The sequence below is a fragment of the Diaporthe citri genome, assembly GCF_014595645.1.
Source record: "Diaporthe citri strain NFHF-8-4 chromosome Unknown scaffold_2, whole genome shotgun sequence".
NCBI lineage: Eukaryota > Fungi > Ascomycota > Sordariomycetes > Diaporthales > Diaporthaceae > Diaporthe > Diaporthe citri.
In genome coordinates, this window is record NW_025064847.1 from 7,013,260 (window position 1) to 7,027,378 (window position 14,119).

At 56.8% G+C, this 14,119-nt stretch overlaps 1 protein-coding gene across 1 annotated transcript; it reads right to left on the reverse strand.

The window, feature by feature from the left end:
• Nucleotides 1-1,015: 1,015 nt before the first annotated feature.
• On the reverse strand, nucleotides 1,016-13,632 carry INS49_007431 (uncharacterized protein; the record flags this gene model as incomplete). The annotated part of the gene is made up of 5 exons (XM_043168196.1): nucleotides 1,016-4,644; nucleotides 4,714-6,252; nucleotides 6,315-12,696; nucleotides 12,754-12,941; nucleotides 13,002-13,632. 5 exons carry the CDS (start codon nucleotides 13,630-13,632, stop codon nucleotides 1,016-1,018), a joined length of 12,369 nt encoding a protein of 4,122 aa, XP_043029340.1.
• Between the last annotated feature and the right edge of the window lie 487 nt (nucleotides 13,633-14,119).

Consider the following 14,119-nt stretch of genomic DNA (forward strand, 5'->3'; position numbering starts at 1 on the left):
ATTCATATTAAACCTCTTACGAAAACATCAGACTTTTGTGGCAGGAGAGGTAAATTCAAAGTTGTCTTCTGCCTTCTGGGCCTGCACCCCACCAGTCTGTTGTTATCGAAGCAATGTAGTATATCTCCGCTAGCCGCCTGGTCTATTCTCCACCGCAGGGTGGCTACATGACTACTTACATTTTGTCGAGACTCAGCCGTTGGTTCGTCACACGAGCATGACACAATACCCGCACTTCGAGACTGGGCCCAGAAGTATTTCATGTGACCCCCCCCCAAGTCTTGACGCAACTGTCAATGTCGCCGGGTAGTCCAATGACACGACTTTCCGCTCCTAAGCAGCTCAATGCAAAGCAGGGCAGTCAGTAGCCGCCGTCGAGGGTGGGTGGGCCCTGATGCCAACTATTCAGTGTCAACAGCAAACTAGATAAAAGATTTCAGCTCGCTATGTATTCAACCACCAGTCTACGCGCCGTACAGCTCGACCGACGCGGGTAATTACATGCCAGTCGCGTAGTCCTAGAGCTAGCTTCGTCAAAAACCACGCAGTGAATACAGTTGTTAGTAGTTGAAGCAGTACTCAAAGTCAGCAACTCTTATTCAGCAGGTCACCATGATCGTCGGACTCACAGACAGTTGAGGTATTGCTTCGGTCTCATTAAGGAAATAAACAAGAAATCTATCTATCTATATTCAGACGTTCGTTTTCGACAAGGAGATACAAAGGAGAGCGGTCACAGCAAGAGTGATTTGCCGGACCAGTTCCCAGATTCAAAATGCCAGCCCAAGACAACTGGGTCCTGATCCTCTCTTGCCACATCCCAGCGCCACAACGCCTCGCTTTCAAGCAGATAAACACCCGCCTATCCGCGGCTCAATGTCTTCTCAGTGATGTCCCCACTACCGCCTCATTACACAACTCTACCCCTGCCCCTGATTTGAAAAGAGATATACAGCCCACCCACCCTCACCACTCAGACCAGCAGAGGTCAAGTAGTAAAAAGACAGGCGGCAAACTACCTCTTGACCATGACCATCTCACCCGCCTCCTCGTCGCCCACGACAGCACTGTCCTGGCTCGCGATGTGCCATCTCAGCCCTTCGAGCTTGGCTCGTCCGATCCACTTATGGGCCGGCAACGTGCCGAACTGGTCCTTGTAGCCAGACTGCTCGACCATAGGAAGCACGTCCGCCATCTCGACTCTCATCTCGCAGCGGTGGTGGACGTACCGTGCCGAGTTCTCATCTGATGTTGGATCAGAGGAGGCGGAATCGATGCTGGCATTGACGATCCGTTGAGCGAGGTCTTCCACCTGGATGAGGTCAAAGGCGCCCTCCCAGCCTGACTGCGACGGGAGGAGTTGTATCTTCTTGGTGATCGCTTTGAACTGGCCGACGAGATCTTCGAACATGGCCTCGGTCGGCTCGGCACCGTCCCCAGCAGGGACAACACGGTGGATGGTGACGGGGACCCTGAGCTGGGACGATGCCTTCTCGAGGTGCTTCTCGCTGGCCCACTTGGAGGACACGTAGCCCTCGGACCCATCCTTCGGGGGTTGCGCTTCAACGGATGTCGCGGAGTGCGTGATAGCGTCGTTGTTTCCTTGCTCGTCGGAATCAAGATTGAGCACGCCGCCCGAAGAAATGAAGTGCACCGGTATCTTGCGAGACGCTGCGAGCCGCACGATGCTGCGTGTGGAAGTGTAGTTAGATCCCTTGAGAAGCTGGAAGTAGTCGAAGAAGGACCGGTTGGCGCCACTGTGCACTATTATATCGGCCTTCTCGGCGAGCTGATTGAAGTCGGCCTCAGACATGCCGAAGAAAGGCGCCGACATCTCGCCTGGGTGGACGACAACCTTGGGTCCTGAAGGTGCAGCACGGGTGGGCTTGTCACGGACGGCGACGCAGTGGATCCGGGCAACACGCTCGTCTGCTGCGAGGCTGTTCAAGATGTGCTTGCCCAAGAATCCCGTTGCACCCGTCATCAAAATGGTCGCACCATCGCCAGCCCTTCCGACAGCATGTTGAATGCTGTCATCCGCCTGATCAAGAAGGTCTTGATCGATGGCTACCTCGTCCTCCCAGTCGATGGTCTGGTCCAGCTTCTCTGCCGAAGCAATTTTCGCAGCCATGGCGCCAAGCGTGTTGTTCTCAAACAATTCAACCAGTGAAAGGGCGGCGGCGAAGCGCGTACGGATCATGATCTGCAGTTTCACAAGCAGCAACGAGTTGCCGCCAGCCTCGAAGAAGCTGGTCATATCGCTGACTGAAACCAGCTTGATGATGTCCTTGGGCACAATTTCGATCCACAGGTCCCTGAGAGCCTTCTCCGTCTCGGTCAGAGTATAAGTTGTCTTGTCGTCCGAGGGAGTCGGCAGTGGCACCTCGCTGACGGCACGCCGGTCCGTCTTGCCATGGGCGTTGAGTGGGATAGTATCCATGGGTATAAGCATGTTCGGGATCATGTAGAGCGGCAGAGGTAGTTTGTAGCGGAGGTTGCGCAGGAATTGGCCGCCATTCTCGGTCTGGGTGCCAGGAGCAAACTCGACATGTCCCACCAAGAGCTCGTTGCGGACTGAGACGACAGCCCGGTGGATGACGCCCGAAGCAGCATGGACGATGGAGCTTTCGATGTCTTCAAGTTCAATCCGGATGCCACGCAGCTTGATCTGGGTGTCCCCGTTGATTCGCCCCTGGAACATGACAGCGCCATCCCCTCGGAGACGGCCGACGTCTCCCGTGCGATAAACCATTCTCCCGTCTCCGGCGGCAAACTCGGTGGGAGCAAAGTAATTGGGGAGGAACTTGCTGCTGCTCAACTTTTCGTTGTTCAAGTAACCCTTGGCAACACTGGGGCCACCGATGACGATCTCCCCAGAAACACCTGCCGGAACAGGATCAAGATTGCGGTCGACAACGTACACCGAATAGTTTGGAAGCGGGACACCAACGGGGATCTCGGGCGAAGTCGTCTCGGTGAGTGCGCCTCGGTAAGGGATCTCCATCTTCGTGCACGTGACGGTCTCTCCGGGGCCGTAGGAATTGTAAAGCTTGAGGCCTGGCAGACGGAGCTCTTCAATCCCTTGTCGAAGCGCGTTTGTCATCATCTCACCACCGCCCCAGGCGAACCTCCATTGCGAAGCTGTCTTGAGATATTCCGATCCATAAGACAGCCAGCTTGCGTACTCAGAAGGCGTCGCTCGGGTATAGGTAATGTCCTCGTTCAAGATGATCTTGGCAATCTCGACGGGATCACCGCGACTGGCCTTGGGAACGACAAAAACGGAGCCGCCATTGACAAGACCACAGAGGATCTGGTCAAGCGAAAAGTCGAAGGTGTAAGCACTCTGCTGGAGGACCCTCTCCCGGCCGATGTTATACTCCTTTGTCAAGCCGTAAATGGTGTTCTTGAAAGCTAAGTGGCGCAGGACGATGCCCTTGGGTACGCCAGTCGAGCCACTGGTGTATAAGACTACCGCGTCTGCCTCGAGTTTCGCTTTGCTTGGGGTGGTCTTGGTGCTGGGAACAAGTTGCGAGACGTTGATCACTTTTGCCTTCGAGTTCAGCTCAGGGACCATTTGCTCGGTGGCGCCGTGGCACAGGACGACGGTCGGTTTCGCAGAGCCAGCAACAGCGGCCAGCCGGGACAAAGAGCTTCGCAGGTCCATGGGAACATATGTGCCTCCTGCGTGCCAGATCCCAAGCAGAGAGCACACCCAATCGGCGGTCGGCTCCTGGAAAATTGCTACCCGCGACCCAGACTTGACGCCAGCCTTGGTGAGCGCCTGACTGATGGTGTGGACTTGCTGCTGCACGGCTGAGTAGGCCAAAGTGTTGCCAACTCCGTCTTTGACTGCAATGCTCTCTGGATGTTGAGCCGCTACCGCCATGATGCGGTGAGAAAGAGTCTCGGGCCAATCTGGTGTCAGTTGCGGCCCACGACCGAGGATCTTGGCGCCTTCAATGTCGTCTGCGCTCCAAAGCGGCACCTGGTCGACTTTGGTGTCGAAGTTGGTGGCAAATGCTTTGACGAGTCGCATGTAGCTGCTGAACAGCATCTCGGTGGCCGGCTTGGAGTAGAGGTATCTTTGCATCCTGAAAGTGACATGCATCGAGGTGCCAGCGACCTCGTTGACATCAACAACCAGGTCGTAGCCATTGCGTCCCACCGAATGTGTCCCCACAGCCTCACCCCCAAGCAGCTTTGGCTGCTCCGCATTGATCTGCCGGTAGTCCATGAAAACTTGGAACAGCGGGCTGTGGCTTGCCGAGCGGGGTATATCCAGCGTCTCGAGGAGCACATCGAAGGGAAGCTTGGAGTTAGCCAGAGCAGAGTACGCCTTGCTGCGTGCCTCGATGACCGAGTCCTTGAAAACCTCTCCCTTGGCTGACTTGAAGCGAAGAGGAAGGAGGTTCAGCAGGAAGCCAACCGTGCCGGTGACGGAGGCATCGGCACGGTTGGCGTCGGCAACCCCGATGACGAGGTCGTCCGTGTCGAGATGGCGAAACAAAAAGACCTTGAGAACTGCCAAGAAGAAGTGGAAGGTCGTGATCTTGTGGCGCTTGCACTGCGTCTTGATTTGGCGGACGAGGCGGGCGTCAAGTTCGCAATCGGCCGGCTCGAAGTTGTAGTTCGTTTGGTTTTCTGCCACGCATCTTGTCAGTCACGGAATGAATGTAGTCCAACACGCCGAGGGCAAAGTTCTCAACTCACGTCTCTTGCTCCCATGAGCTACCGGGAACAAAGGTAACGGCTCCGGGAAATCAGGATACTCCCCTCTCCAAAATTGCATTTCCCCATCCATCTTCCCCTCTTCCACGGCTCTCCTCTGCCTCTCAGCAAAGTCGCTAAACTGACACGTCACGGGCGGGAGCGCTTCTCCATCGTACATCTTGTTGATCTCCGATAGAAGGATATTGAATGAAAACCCATCAATCGCGATATGGTGGAACCCAAAGAGCAGGTAGTGTTTCGTGTCCGACAGGGAAAGCAGCTTGATGCGGATCGACTCGCCGCGGTGGAGTTTGAAGATGTACTTCATCAACTCGTCTGTCTCCTTCTCCACCTCGTCTTCATTCTGGATGCGCCGTTTCTCCAGCCGTAGAGGGCTGTCCTCCTCCGCGAGGACCCCTTGGGTAGGCTCATTGAGCCGGCCGGGGTCCGAAAAGAAGGCGGTGCGGAAGGCCTCGTGGCGGTGGCCTAGGCCGGCGATGGCCCGCTCTGCATCATGTTCTCGGATGCGCCCGGTGAACTGAAGTCGGCAGGTGAGATTGAAGGTGGTTGGGTCCTCTAGATACCGCATCAGAAACCAGAATCGAGAAGAGGCATAGGACATCTTTGTGGTCCGGGAAAATACCAACTGTGTTTCAGGAATTTCCACTTTCACCTCTTCTGCTTCATCTGATGCCTTGATGGGCTCTGAGTCAGTCATCGAGGTTTCGGTGTCCTTGTTCGTAGCCACTGCCCTGTCTTGAGGCTTCGCATTCTCGGTCTCGTCATCCGAGAGGTGAGTCTCGGGGGTCTCAGCACCGGAGTTCGAGTCAACATGACTGGAATCGGGAGACTCAGACCGAGTGGTCTCCTCCAGTGGCGATGGCAGTGGGCTCTCAGCTACCTCTTCGAAAGCTGCTGCTGCTGCCGTTGTCGTCTCTGCTTCTTGGTCCTGTCTTGGCAAGCTTTGCAAGTCGATCTCCTGCGCATCTTGCTCCTCTTCCTCTGCTGCTGCTGCTGCCATCTCATCAGGAACTTCACTCTCGCTCGCTGGCCCATCGGACCCGGCAGGTGTCTGGACAGCAACCCAAGAGCCAGCGTCAGAGCGATCCGAAGAATCATCAACACGATCCTCGTCAGGAGCCGGGCTATCTGCGGCCCCCAGATTCGCCTCCGCATCGGTGACTTGCGCCGCTTCACTAGGATCACGAAAGGACTGGTCGGCCTCAGCCAAAACTGATGCGGCAGCGGGTTCTTCCTTCTTCTCATCCCCAGCGGCCTCGGCAGGTGCCGTCTTGACTACGTTGGGGATCAGATCGGGAGACAGACGCTTGACGGCGTCTTCAACAAGGTCAGAGACGGTGGCGCCGCCGAGTATTTTGAGCACAGGCATGTCGAGATCCAGCTCTTTGGTGAACCATGTGCGCATGTCGACAGCAAGAAGTGAGTCGACACCGAGCTCGACGATGGTGGTTTCCGGTGTGATCCCCTGCTCCTCGGGAGCCATATTCAGCCTCTGATACAGAGTCATGAGAAGTCCATCTGGTAGTCAAAGTGGGTTAGTAGGCGCTTCAATGGGAACATTGTTGTTGCTATGAACTTACCCAGCAAAAGCTCATAAACGTCCTCCTCTTTGGTCAACTCCTTCAACTTGTTTCTGACACTGACCGTGCCCTTGCCTGAACCACCGGCGTTTTGCTCCTGGGGCTTGACCAACCTCAGCCACGCGAAACGGGGTATGTTGATCCATGCGGGCGGGCTGTCATTGTTCTCGACGTCAATTTGCTGCAGACCGGCCGTGATCTCCGGATTGCGGCCGGATTCGGGGCGGCCAGCCATAACAGCCTCGGAGAAGAATTGGTAGAACTCCCACTCGTTGATGTTAGCATAGCCGACAGATCGAAGTCTCTCGAGCTTGCTAGGGTCACGGTTGAGGTATCCCAGACCCACGATACCAGGCATGTTGATGACCGAGCCGACGAGGCCACGCTGACGGCGTCCGGCAATGAGCGAGCACATGTACGCATTGGCTGCCGCATAGGCAGTCTGGCCCATGTTACCCGAGACAGATGCTAGTGACGAAAAGCACATGAAGAAGTCGAGATCGTTGTCCGTAAAGATCTCGTCCAAGAACCTAGTGCCGTCTACTTTGGGTCTCAGGGTCTCGAGGAACACCTCATGGCTCTGGTTGGCAAATAGACTGTCCTTGAGGATCATAGCACCGTTTGCAACACCACCGATTGGCGGCATTTCCTTCTCGATCTGTTTAACGACAGCTCGGATGGAATCCCAGGATGTGACGTCCATGGCGTACGTCTTGACGATAGCTCCCTCGGCCTCGACGAGTTCCAACCATGCTTGCTCAATCTTGGGATTTCGCGAGGACAAGGCGAGGTGGCGAGCACCGCGCTCCACCATCCAGCGCGTGAGGGCAAGGCCGACTTCTCCGGTGAGACCGATCATGAAGTATGTACGGTCGGTGCGGAACTTGATCGACTCCTCGGCAGGAAGGACGCGCACGGCCACGGGCTCGTCCCTCTTCCAGTCGACGATGCGCAGACCTTGACGGTAGATATTCTTTCCCGAGATGGCAGACAGCGCGACGCTCTCCGTGAATAGCTGGCTGTTTCCACTCTTTACCAGGGCCTGGGCATTTTCCACTGCAAGCTTGAGCGTCTGCGTAACGACCTCAGAGTCGTATACCTGAGCCATAAATGCACGAGCGCTGTACAAGTCCGCACCGCTCCTCGGCGTGCAACCGAGGGGCAGGTACTTTCTGATACGCGCCCCTACACCCATAGACTCCTTGTTCTCGGCGAGGTCGACAAAGACGGAGGCATCTTTGGGAAGGGATTGAGAGAGGACACGGTCAGGAATCGAAGGGTGGAAGTGTTTCACACCGGGGCAGGGGCCGGCCAAGGTGGAGGTGAATGTCACCTTCTTCCCAGAAGCCTCATATCGCCGCTTGAGACTGTGAGCAACGGCAGCGCTGGGCTCGTGGGCCAGCATGGACTGGCAGTTTGGGCTGAGTGAGAGGATAGCATCCACCAGCAGCTCCGCGGCAGTGGCGACAAGCATGGCTCCTTCGTTGTCTTCGTCGTACTCTGCCGCCCAGGCCTTTGGTACCACGACGGTGGAACGGTTGGTTTCAGAGAGCGAAACAACTTTCTTCCCGACCTTGGTGGTTCCAGCGACAACGTACAGGCAACCAATGCCTGCGACAGAGACAGCGCAGAGAAGTGATTTGCTGACCTGAATAGTGATAGTCTCGTCAGTTGCGCCCTCCGTGCTTGCGCAGTCAAGCAGGTCGTAGGAAGAGCCAGAGCTGTTGATCTCGATGACGGCTTCGGAAGGTGTGACATCTTTGGTGATAAGTCGCCTCTCGGAATTCAAGCGCGTGTTGATGTCGGTGGCGGGCAGATACCTGGGGATGAGCATCGTGCCATTGTCAATCGACATCTCTCGCTCGAGGGTCCACAGGGGCTCGTAACTCTTTGCGAGGCCCTTGCCCCATGCATCCGAGATTTGCAGGCGCAGAAGATGCTCGGCGATGGTCTCGGCATTGGGCTTCTCGCTGGCATCAAAATTGAGGAATTGCAGGCGGAGTGAGGGCATCTCTCCGACCAAGCAGCGACCCGTGCCCACCATCATGTTCATGTAGGGTTCCTCACCACGACTTCCGACAGTCACCCAGAGCATGTTGCGCGAGTGGTCGCACATGCGGACGATTGCGCGGAACTTCTCCAGGCTGAAGTCTTTGAAGAGCAACTCGTCGAGCTCCATCAAGCTGAGGATCGTGGGCTGAGAGTTGATAGTCTCTTCGTCTATATCGAGGAGGCTCTCAATGTTTTGAATTTCAGGGAAGAAGGGCCCAAGAGCAGCAGTCAGACTTCGGACCAGACGAGAAGTCTGGACCTTTTGACCGCCGAGGATGAGCAGCTTGTCGGTGAAGGTGGTCTTGCCGCTGAACGCCATGGGCTCGCGGATCATGTGCATCTGCTTGTCGACGGCCTGCGAGACCATGACACTGAAGGGCACGAGGTATACTTTCTCCTCGGGGGTGGCAGTGTCGACTCCAGAGAAGCCGCTCTTGCGAAGTATCGTGTCCCAGTCCTTCTGCCCGACCAAGGGGGAGTAGACACGACCATCTTCTCGACCAGCCCACCAACCCGGAAGGCCGCAGAATCCGAAGCCGATCCGGAGTGGCTTGTTGTTGGTGACCTCAAGCAGACACAGGTATCCGCCAGGGCGGAGCAGCTTGCGGACGTTCTTCAGGGTCGTCTCCAGGTGGGCCGTGGCGTGAATGACGTTGCCCGCAATGATCAGATCATAGGTGCCCTCTTCGAAGCCCTGCTCTTTGATGTCTTTCTCAGCATCCAGCGTCTTGAAAATCATCTTCTCCGCATTGGACTTGAACATCTCCTTGGCCTCCTCAAAGAAGGCTGCCGATATGTCCGTATAAGTATACGTCGCGAAGCCATCATTGAGGCACTCCAGCGTGGCGGCTGTGGAGGAGCCAGTTCCAGCACCAATCTCCAGGATCCTCATGTTGTGGTGGCGATGCGAGATCTGATTGACAAGTTTGCCAAGGTACATGTTGTACTCCTTGTAGCCATAGTGCCCAAAGTAGAACTCGCTCAGTTTGTCGTCCTTGCGAAATTCATCGAGCATGGACAATTCGCCACGGACAAAAGGCACAAGCATCTCGCCGATGAAGACCAGTGTATGGAAGTGAGGGTGGATCTTGGACCAATGGTCGAAGTCTTGCTTGATGTCATCCCAGGTATCGTCCAGCCACTCCTTCTTGCAGGTTGCATGCTTGCCACTCAATGCAGTCTCATGGACGAACTGCGCCCAATTGAGCACACAGAGCTGGTGCCAGTCGCACTTCTCGCGCTGTTCAAGAGTGATTGACCGGTACAACTGGTTCAGGTAGTAGAAGCACATGCGCTCGCAGAGAGCGGCTCCCTCGGTCTCATCTTCTGTGAGAGCCCACTCGTTCCACCCAAGGGCACCGTCGGGCTGTGCGATATCCCATAGTGTCTCGGCGAAGGTTTGTCTGTCATCGGCGGCAGTGGGCTGCGTGAGAGGCGTAACATGGAGACCCTCGACGTAGATTGCGGCGTTCTTCCCGTCCTCGGCGTAGATATCCACGTCGCCAGTCATGCCATTCTCCGACAAGGAAAGGGTTGCGTCGAAGGGCATAGGGATCTCAACGCCAGAGGTAGATTGGCAGGCGTCAGGGTTGACAGCGATACGGCTGATCAGAGTCGGGACGTGCAAAGTCCACAAGCGTCCGTCGCCAGGGGCCCCGATGGCAGCAAAGATGGACTGGAACGCGACATCCAAAGTGGCAGGGTGCACAACCCACGGGTGGGTGACAGAGTCAGGGTCACGGGCAATGGTCATCTCGCCAGATGCATGGCCGGCGCTGCGCTTCATTTCGGTGATGCCACTGAACATACCTGTATATCCATATCCAAGCTTGGCCAGTTCCTTGTAGAAGAACTCTGTGTCGACCGGCAAAAGAGGGATCTTCGACTCAACACGCTCCGGCAGGGCCTCCACAGAGGGCTCACCCGTGGTCAAGCGGATTTGGCCACTGGCCACCGAGACAAAGCCACCTGTCTCCTTGTTCTGGCAGGCATGGATAGAGAAGTCGGCCGTGATGGTGTCCTCCCCTCTGTGAACATTCGACATGACGTAGATGGTCTCTACACCCGTGTTGTCATCCATGAAAGACAACGCCTTGTGGATGCTGAAGTCAAGCAGCTCGACCAGCCTAACCGTCTTTTCGTAATCGGGGACGAGCTGTTTGGATGCCTCGAGGGCCATGACCGCGAAGCCCGCGGCAGGAAAGATGGTCTGGCCCTGGATAGCATGACCCTTCAGCCAGGGCATCTCGTTGGGCTTGATGTAGTTGCGCCATCTGAACTCGCCCTCTCCCTCATCAGTTGCGCGAGCACCCAGAAGCTCGTGCGTTGGGTTCTCACGGAGACGGTGCGCCTTTGACAGACGAGTCTCGTTCCAGATGACCTTCTCGTGGTCCCACGTGTAGGAGGGCAAGTCCTTGGACACAGTGTAGGTGGCGTCCTGTGCAAAGAGCCGATCATATGCCTTGAAGTCGACAGCAGAGGTGCCAAGGACTGTCCATACGGAGCCAATGGTGCTCGAGAGGGCGGTAGAGTCGTTGATACCACGAGACAGGGTCCCGAAGTACGGGACTGCAGCACCGCCAGCCTCTTCAATCGTAAGGCTGGCAGGGCCCTTCAGAGCGGCGTGAGGGCCGACTTCGAGGGCCAGGCCTGGGGTCCCAATATCCTTGACAGCGGCAGTCAAAGCCTGCGAGAACAGCACGGGCTGCAGCATGTTGTCCTTCCAGTAGGCATTGCTGAGCAGCTCAGAATGCTCCATGGTGACTTTTTCGCCGCCAAAGACAGAAGAATACCACGGGCAGGCATTCTCACCAGGCTGGTTGATCTGGATGCCACAGGCTCCGAGGGCCTCGAGATAGTACGAGGAGCAGGCTTTCATGTGGCTCGAGTGATAGGCAGTGTCGACCTTCAGTTTGCGGGCAAACTTGGACTCGTCCTCGAATATTAGCTGCACAAAATCAACAGCATCCTCGTCACCAGAGATGGTGACACTGGCGGAGGAGTTGCTCGCTGCCAACTGCACTCTGCCATTGAGCTTGGGAAGACCGCACAGATCGTTCGCATCGTCCATGGAGGTCCCGGCGGCGATCATGGCACCGCTCTTGCCGTTAGGACCCTTGGCGAATTTGGTGTACTTGCCACGGTAGAAGGCAATGCGGATGGCATCACGGGCGGACAGGAAGCCTGCAGCGTAGGCCGCAGCAATCTCACCAGACGAGTGACCAACGACGGCACTGAAATCGAGGCCGGCAGCGCGGAGCATGTCGACCACCATCACCTGCACGGCAGTGCAGAGGGGCTGCGAGATCTCACCGAGCGCGATGCGCGAAGCCTCCTTGCCCGCAAGCAGCTCGGCCTTGAGTGACCACTCGGGCGCGTCGGGCAGCTCAGCAAGGGACTGCTCTAGCTTGTCAACTATAGCCTCGGCGGCGAAGGAGGAAGTCACCAGGTCACGACCCATTGTCGCCCACTGGGCACCCTGTCCGGTGAATACACCGAGAATCTTGCGACTCGTCTTGGCATTGGCACGAGTCGCAACGGGCTCCTTCTTCTCCTTGCTCTCCGCGAGCCTGGCCTCGATTGTTGAAGCGAGGGACTCAATAGTGGGAGCAGCAAATGCGGCGCGGAAGTTGAATGCCGTGCGCTTGGAGAGGGACCAGGACAGGGTGCGTGCATCAAAGTCGGGATTCTCCTTGAGGAACGACAGGTAGGCGTTCAGGAGAGACACCAGGGATCGCTCGGACGCAGCGGAGAAGACAAACGGTGTCGAGACGGGCAGTTCCGGCTCAGCCGGGAATCCCTCTGGCGGGTCGTAGCTCTCGACGATGGCGTGGGCGTTTGCACCGCCGAAGCCGAAGCTGTTGACCGAGGCGCGGCGAGGAGTGCCGTCTGGGAGCTCCGGCCATTCGATGGCATCGACAGGCACCTTCAGATTGCCATAGTAGGGCTCGATATCCGGGTTCAGTCGCATGAAGTGCATGTTTGGCGGGATGGTTCGGTTCTGGATGGCCAGAGACGCCTTGAGGAGACCAGCGATGCCCGCAGTGCCTTCGGTGTGACCGATGACCGTCTTGATAGACCCAACGTAGAGGACATCGTTGTCATCCTCTTCAGAGTCTCCAGTGACCTCGCGTTTCTCGGGGAAGAAGGCACGAAAGATGGCACCAGCCTCTTGAGGATCACCGGCCTTGGTGCCGGTGCCATGTGCCTCGAAGTACTGGCAGCGATCCTCTTTCTTGAGAGGGTCCAGGCCGGCCCGAGCATATGTGTCGGCGATGAGCATACCCTGGGCAGAGGCACTGGGCATGGTGATACCGGGGGTACGGCCGTCCTAGTCCGGGTGTCAGTATTTTACAGCGACTGGAGGTACAGATGGTTTTGTACTGACCTGGTTGATGCCGGTCTCGCGGATCAAGCACTCGATGTGGTCACCGTCGCGAAGAGCGGCGGAGAGCGTCTTCAGAACAACAGCACCCACGCCCTCACCACGGGCGTAGCCGTCAGCACCAGCATCCCACATGCGCGAACGGCCCGTGGGGGATAACATGTTCAGATTGCTCTCAGCGATGTACATGGCTGTTTGTGGGTCAGCAAAATGGCAGAAGCAGGCAGATGGCGCAACAGGCGGGAACTCACTGGGCCCAAAGATCAGGTTGGTGCCGGCAGCAATGGCAACAGGGCACTCGCCACTCCTCAAGACCTGGACGGCCTGATGTACGGCAATGAGCGAGGAAGAGCAAGCAGTGTCGATGGTCATGGAAGGGCCGTGCCAGTTGAAGAAGTACGAGATGCGGTTGGAGATGATGCTGCGGGCAGAGCCGGTGGCAGCGTAGGTGGGGACGTTCTCTCCATCGCCGTAGACAATCTGGGAAAAGTCGTCGCACATGACACCGACATAGGCTGCGGTGTTGGACCCAGAGAGGGACTCGATGCTTGAGCCAGAGGCCTCGAGGGCCTCGTAGACGGTCTCCATGAGCAGACGCTGTTGAGGATCGATGGCCTCGGCCTCGGAGGCGGAGATGCTGAAGAACTGGGCATCGAAGACGCGGGTGTCCTCGGCAAGAAGGTACGAGTCGAGGACGTTGCTGGCACCGTGATGATGGCCATCCTTGTTGTACCAGTTGTCGGCGCGGAAGCGGTCGATCTTGCGGAGGACATCGCGGGGGTCGGAAAGCAGGTCCCACAGCTTGGAGGGCCGGCTAGAGTCCCCGGGGAAGCGGCATCCACTGCCGATGATGGCGATAGGCTCATTCTTGTAGGACGGCATCTTGACCACGTTTCAGGCCGAAATTAAGAGCGAGCTGCTTATAGGCTGGAGGCTGACGGAGGTTGAGTCCGGTCTCGCGGTGCGATTTCAGGGACTGTCCACTGCTTATTGACGACGATGTCTTGGATGACTGGCGATGAGGTGACCGAGCAGCTCTCCCCCTTGTCCGAATCTTTGGCAAGAAGCTTTCCAATCTCTAGATGAACCAAGTCGTTGAGTCGAGTCTGTATGACGTGCACAGAGGATGACCGAGCTGATATGATATCGGCGACCTTGATACTTGTTTTCTTCTTCTTCTGGTTGTTTTGTAGAGCTGTCGAGACAACACACGCAAGCCACGAGACTGGAGCAGAGACCGAAGCAAAGGCCTGCAACAAGAAGCGCGGTATTTGTGATTGAGCAGGGAGGAGACGAGATGGGAATACAGAGGGAAGACTTAGAGAGCTGGAGATGGGCATCATGTAGACGGACGAGGGCGAGGTTGCAC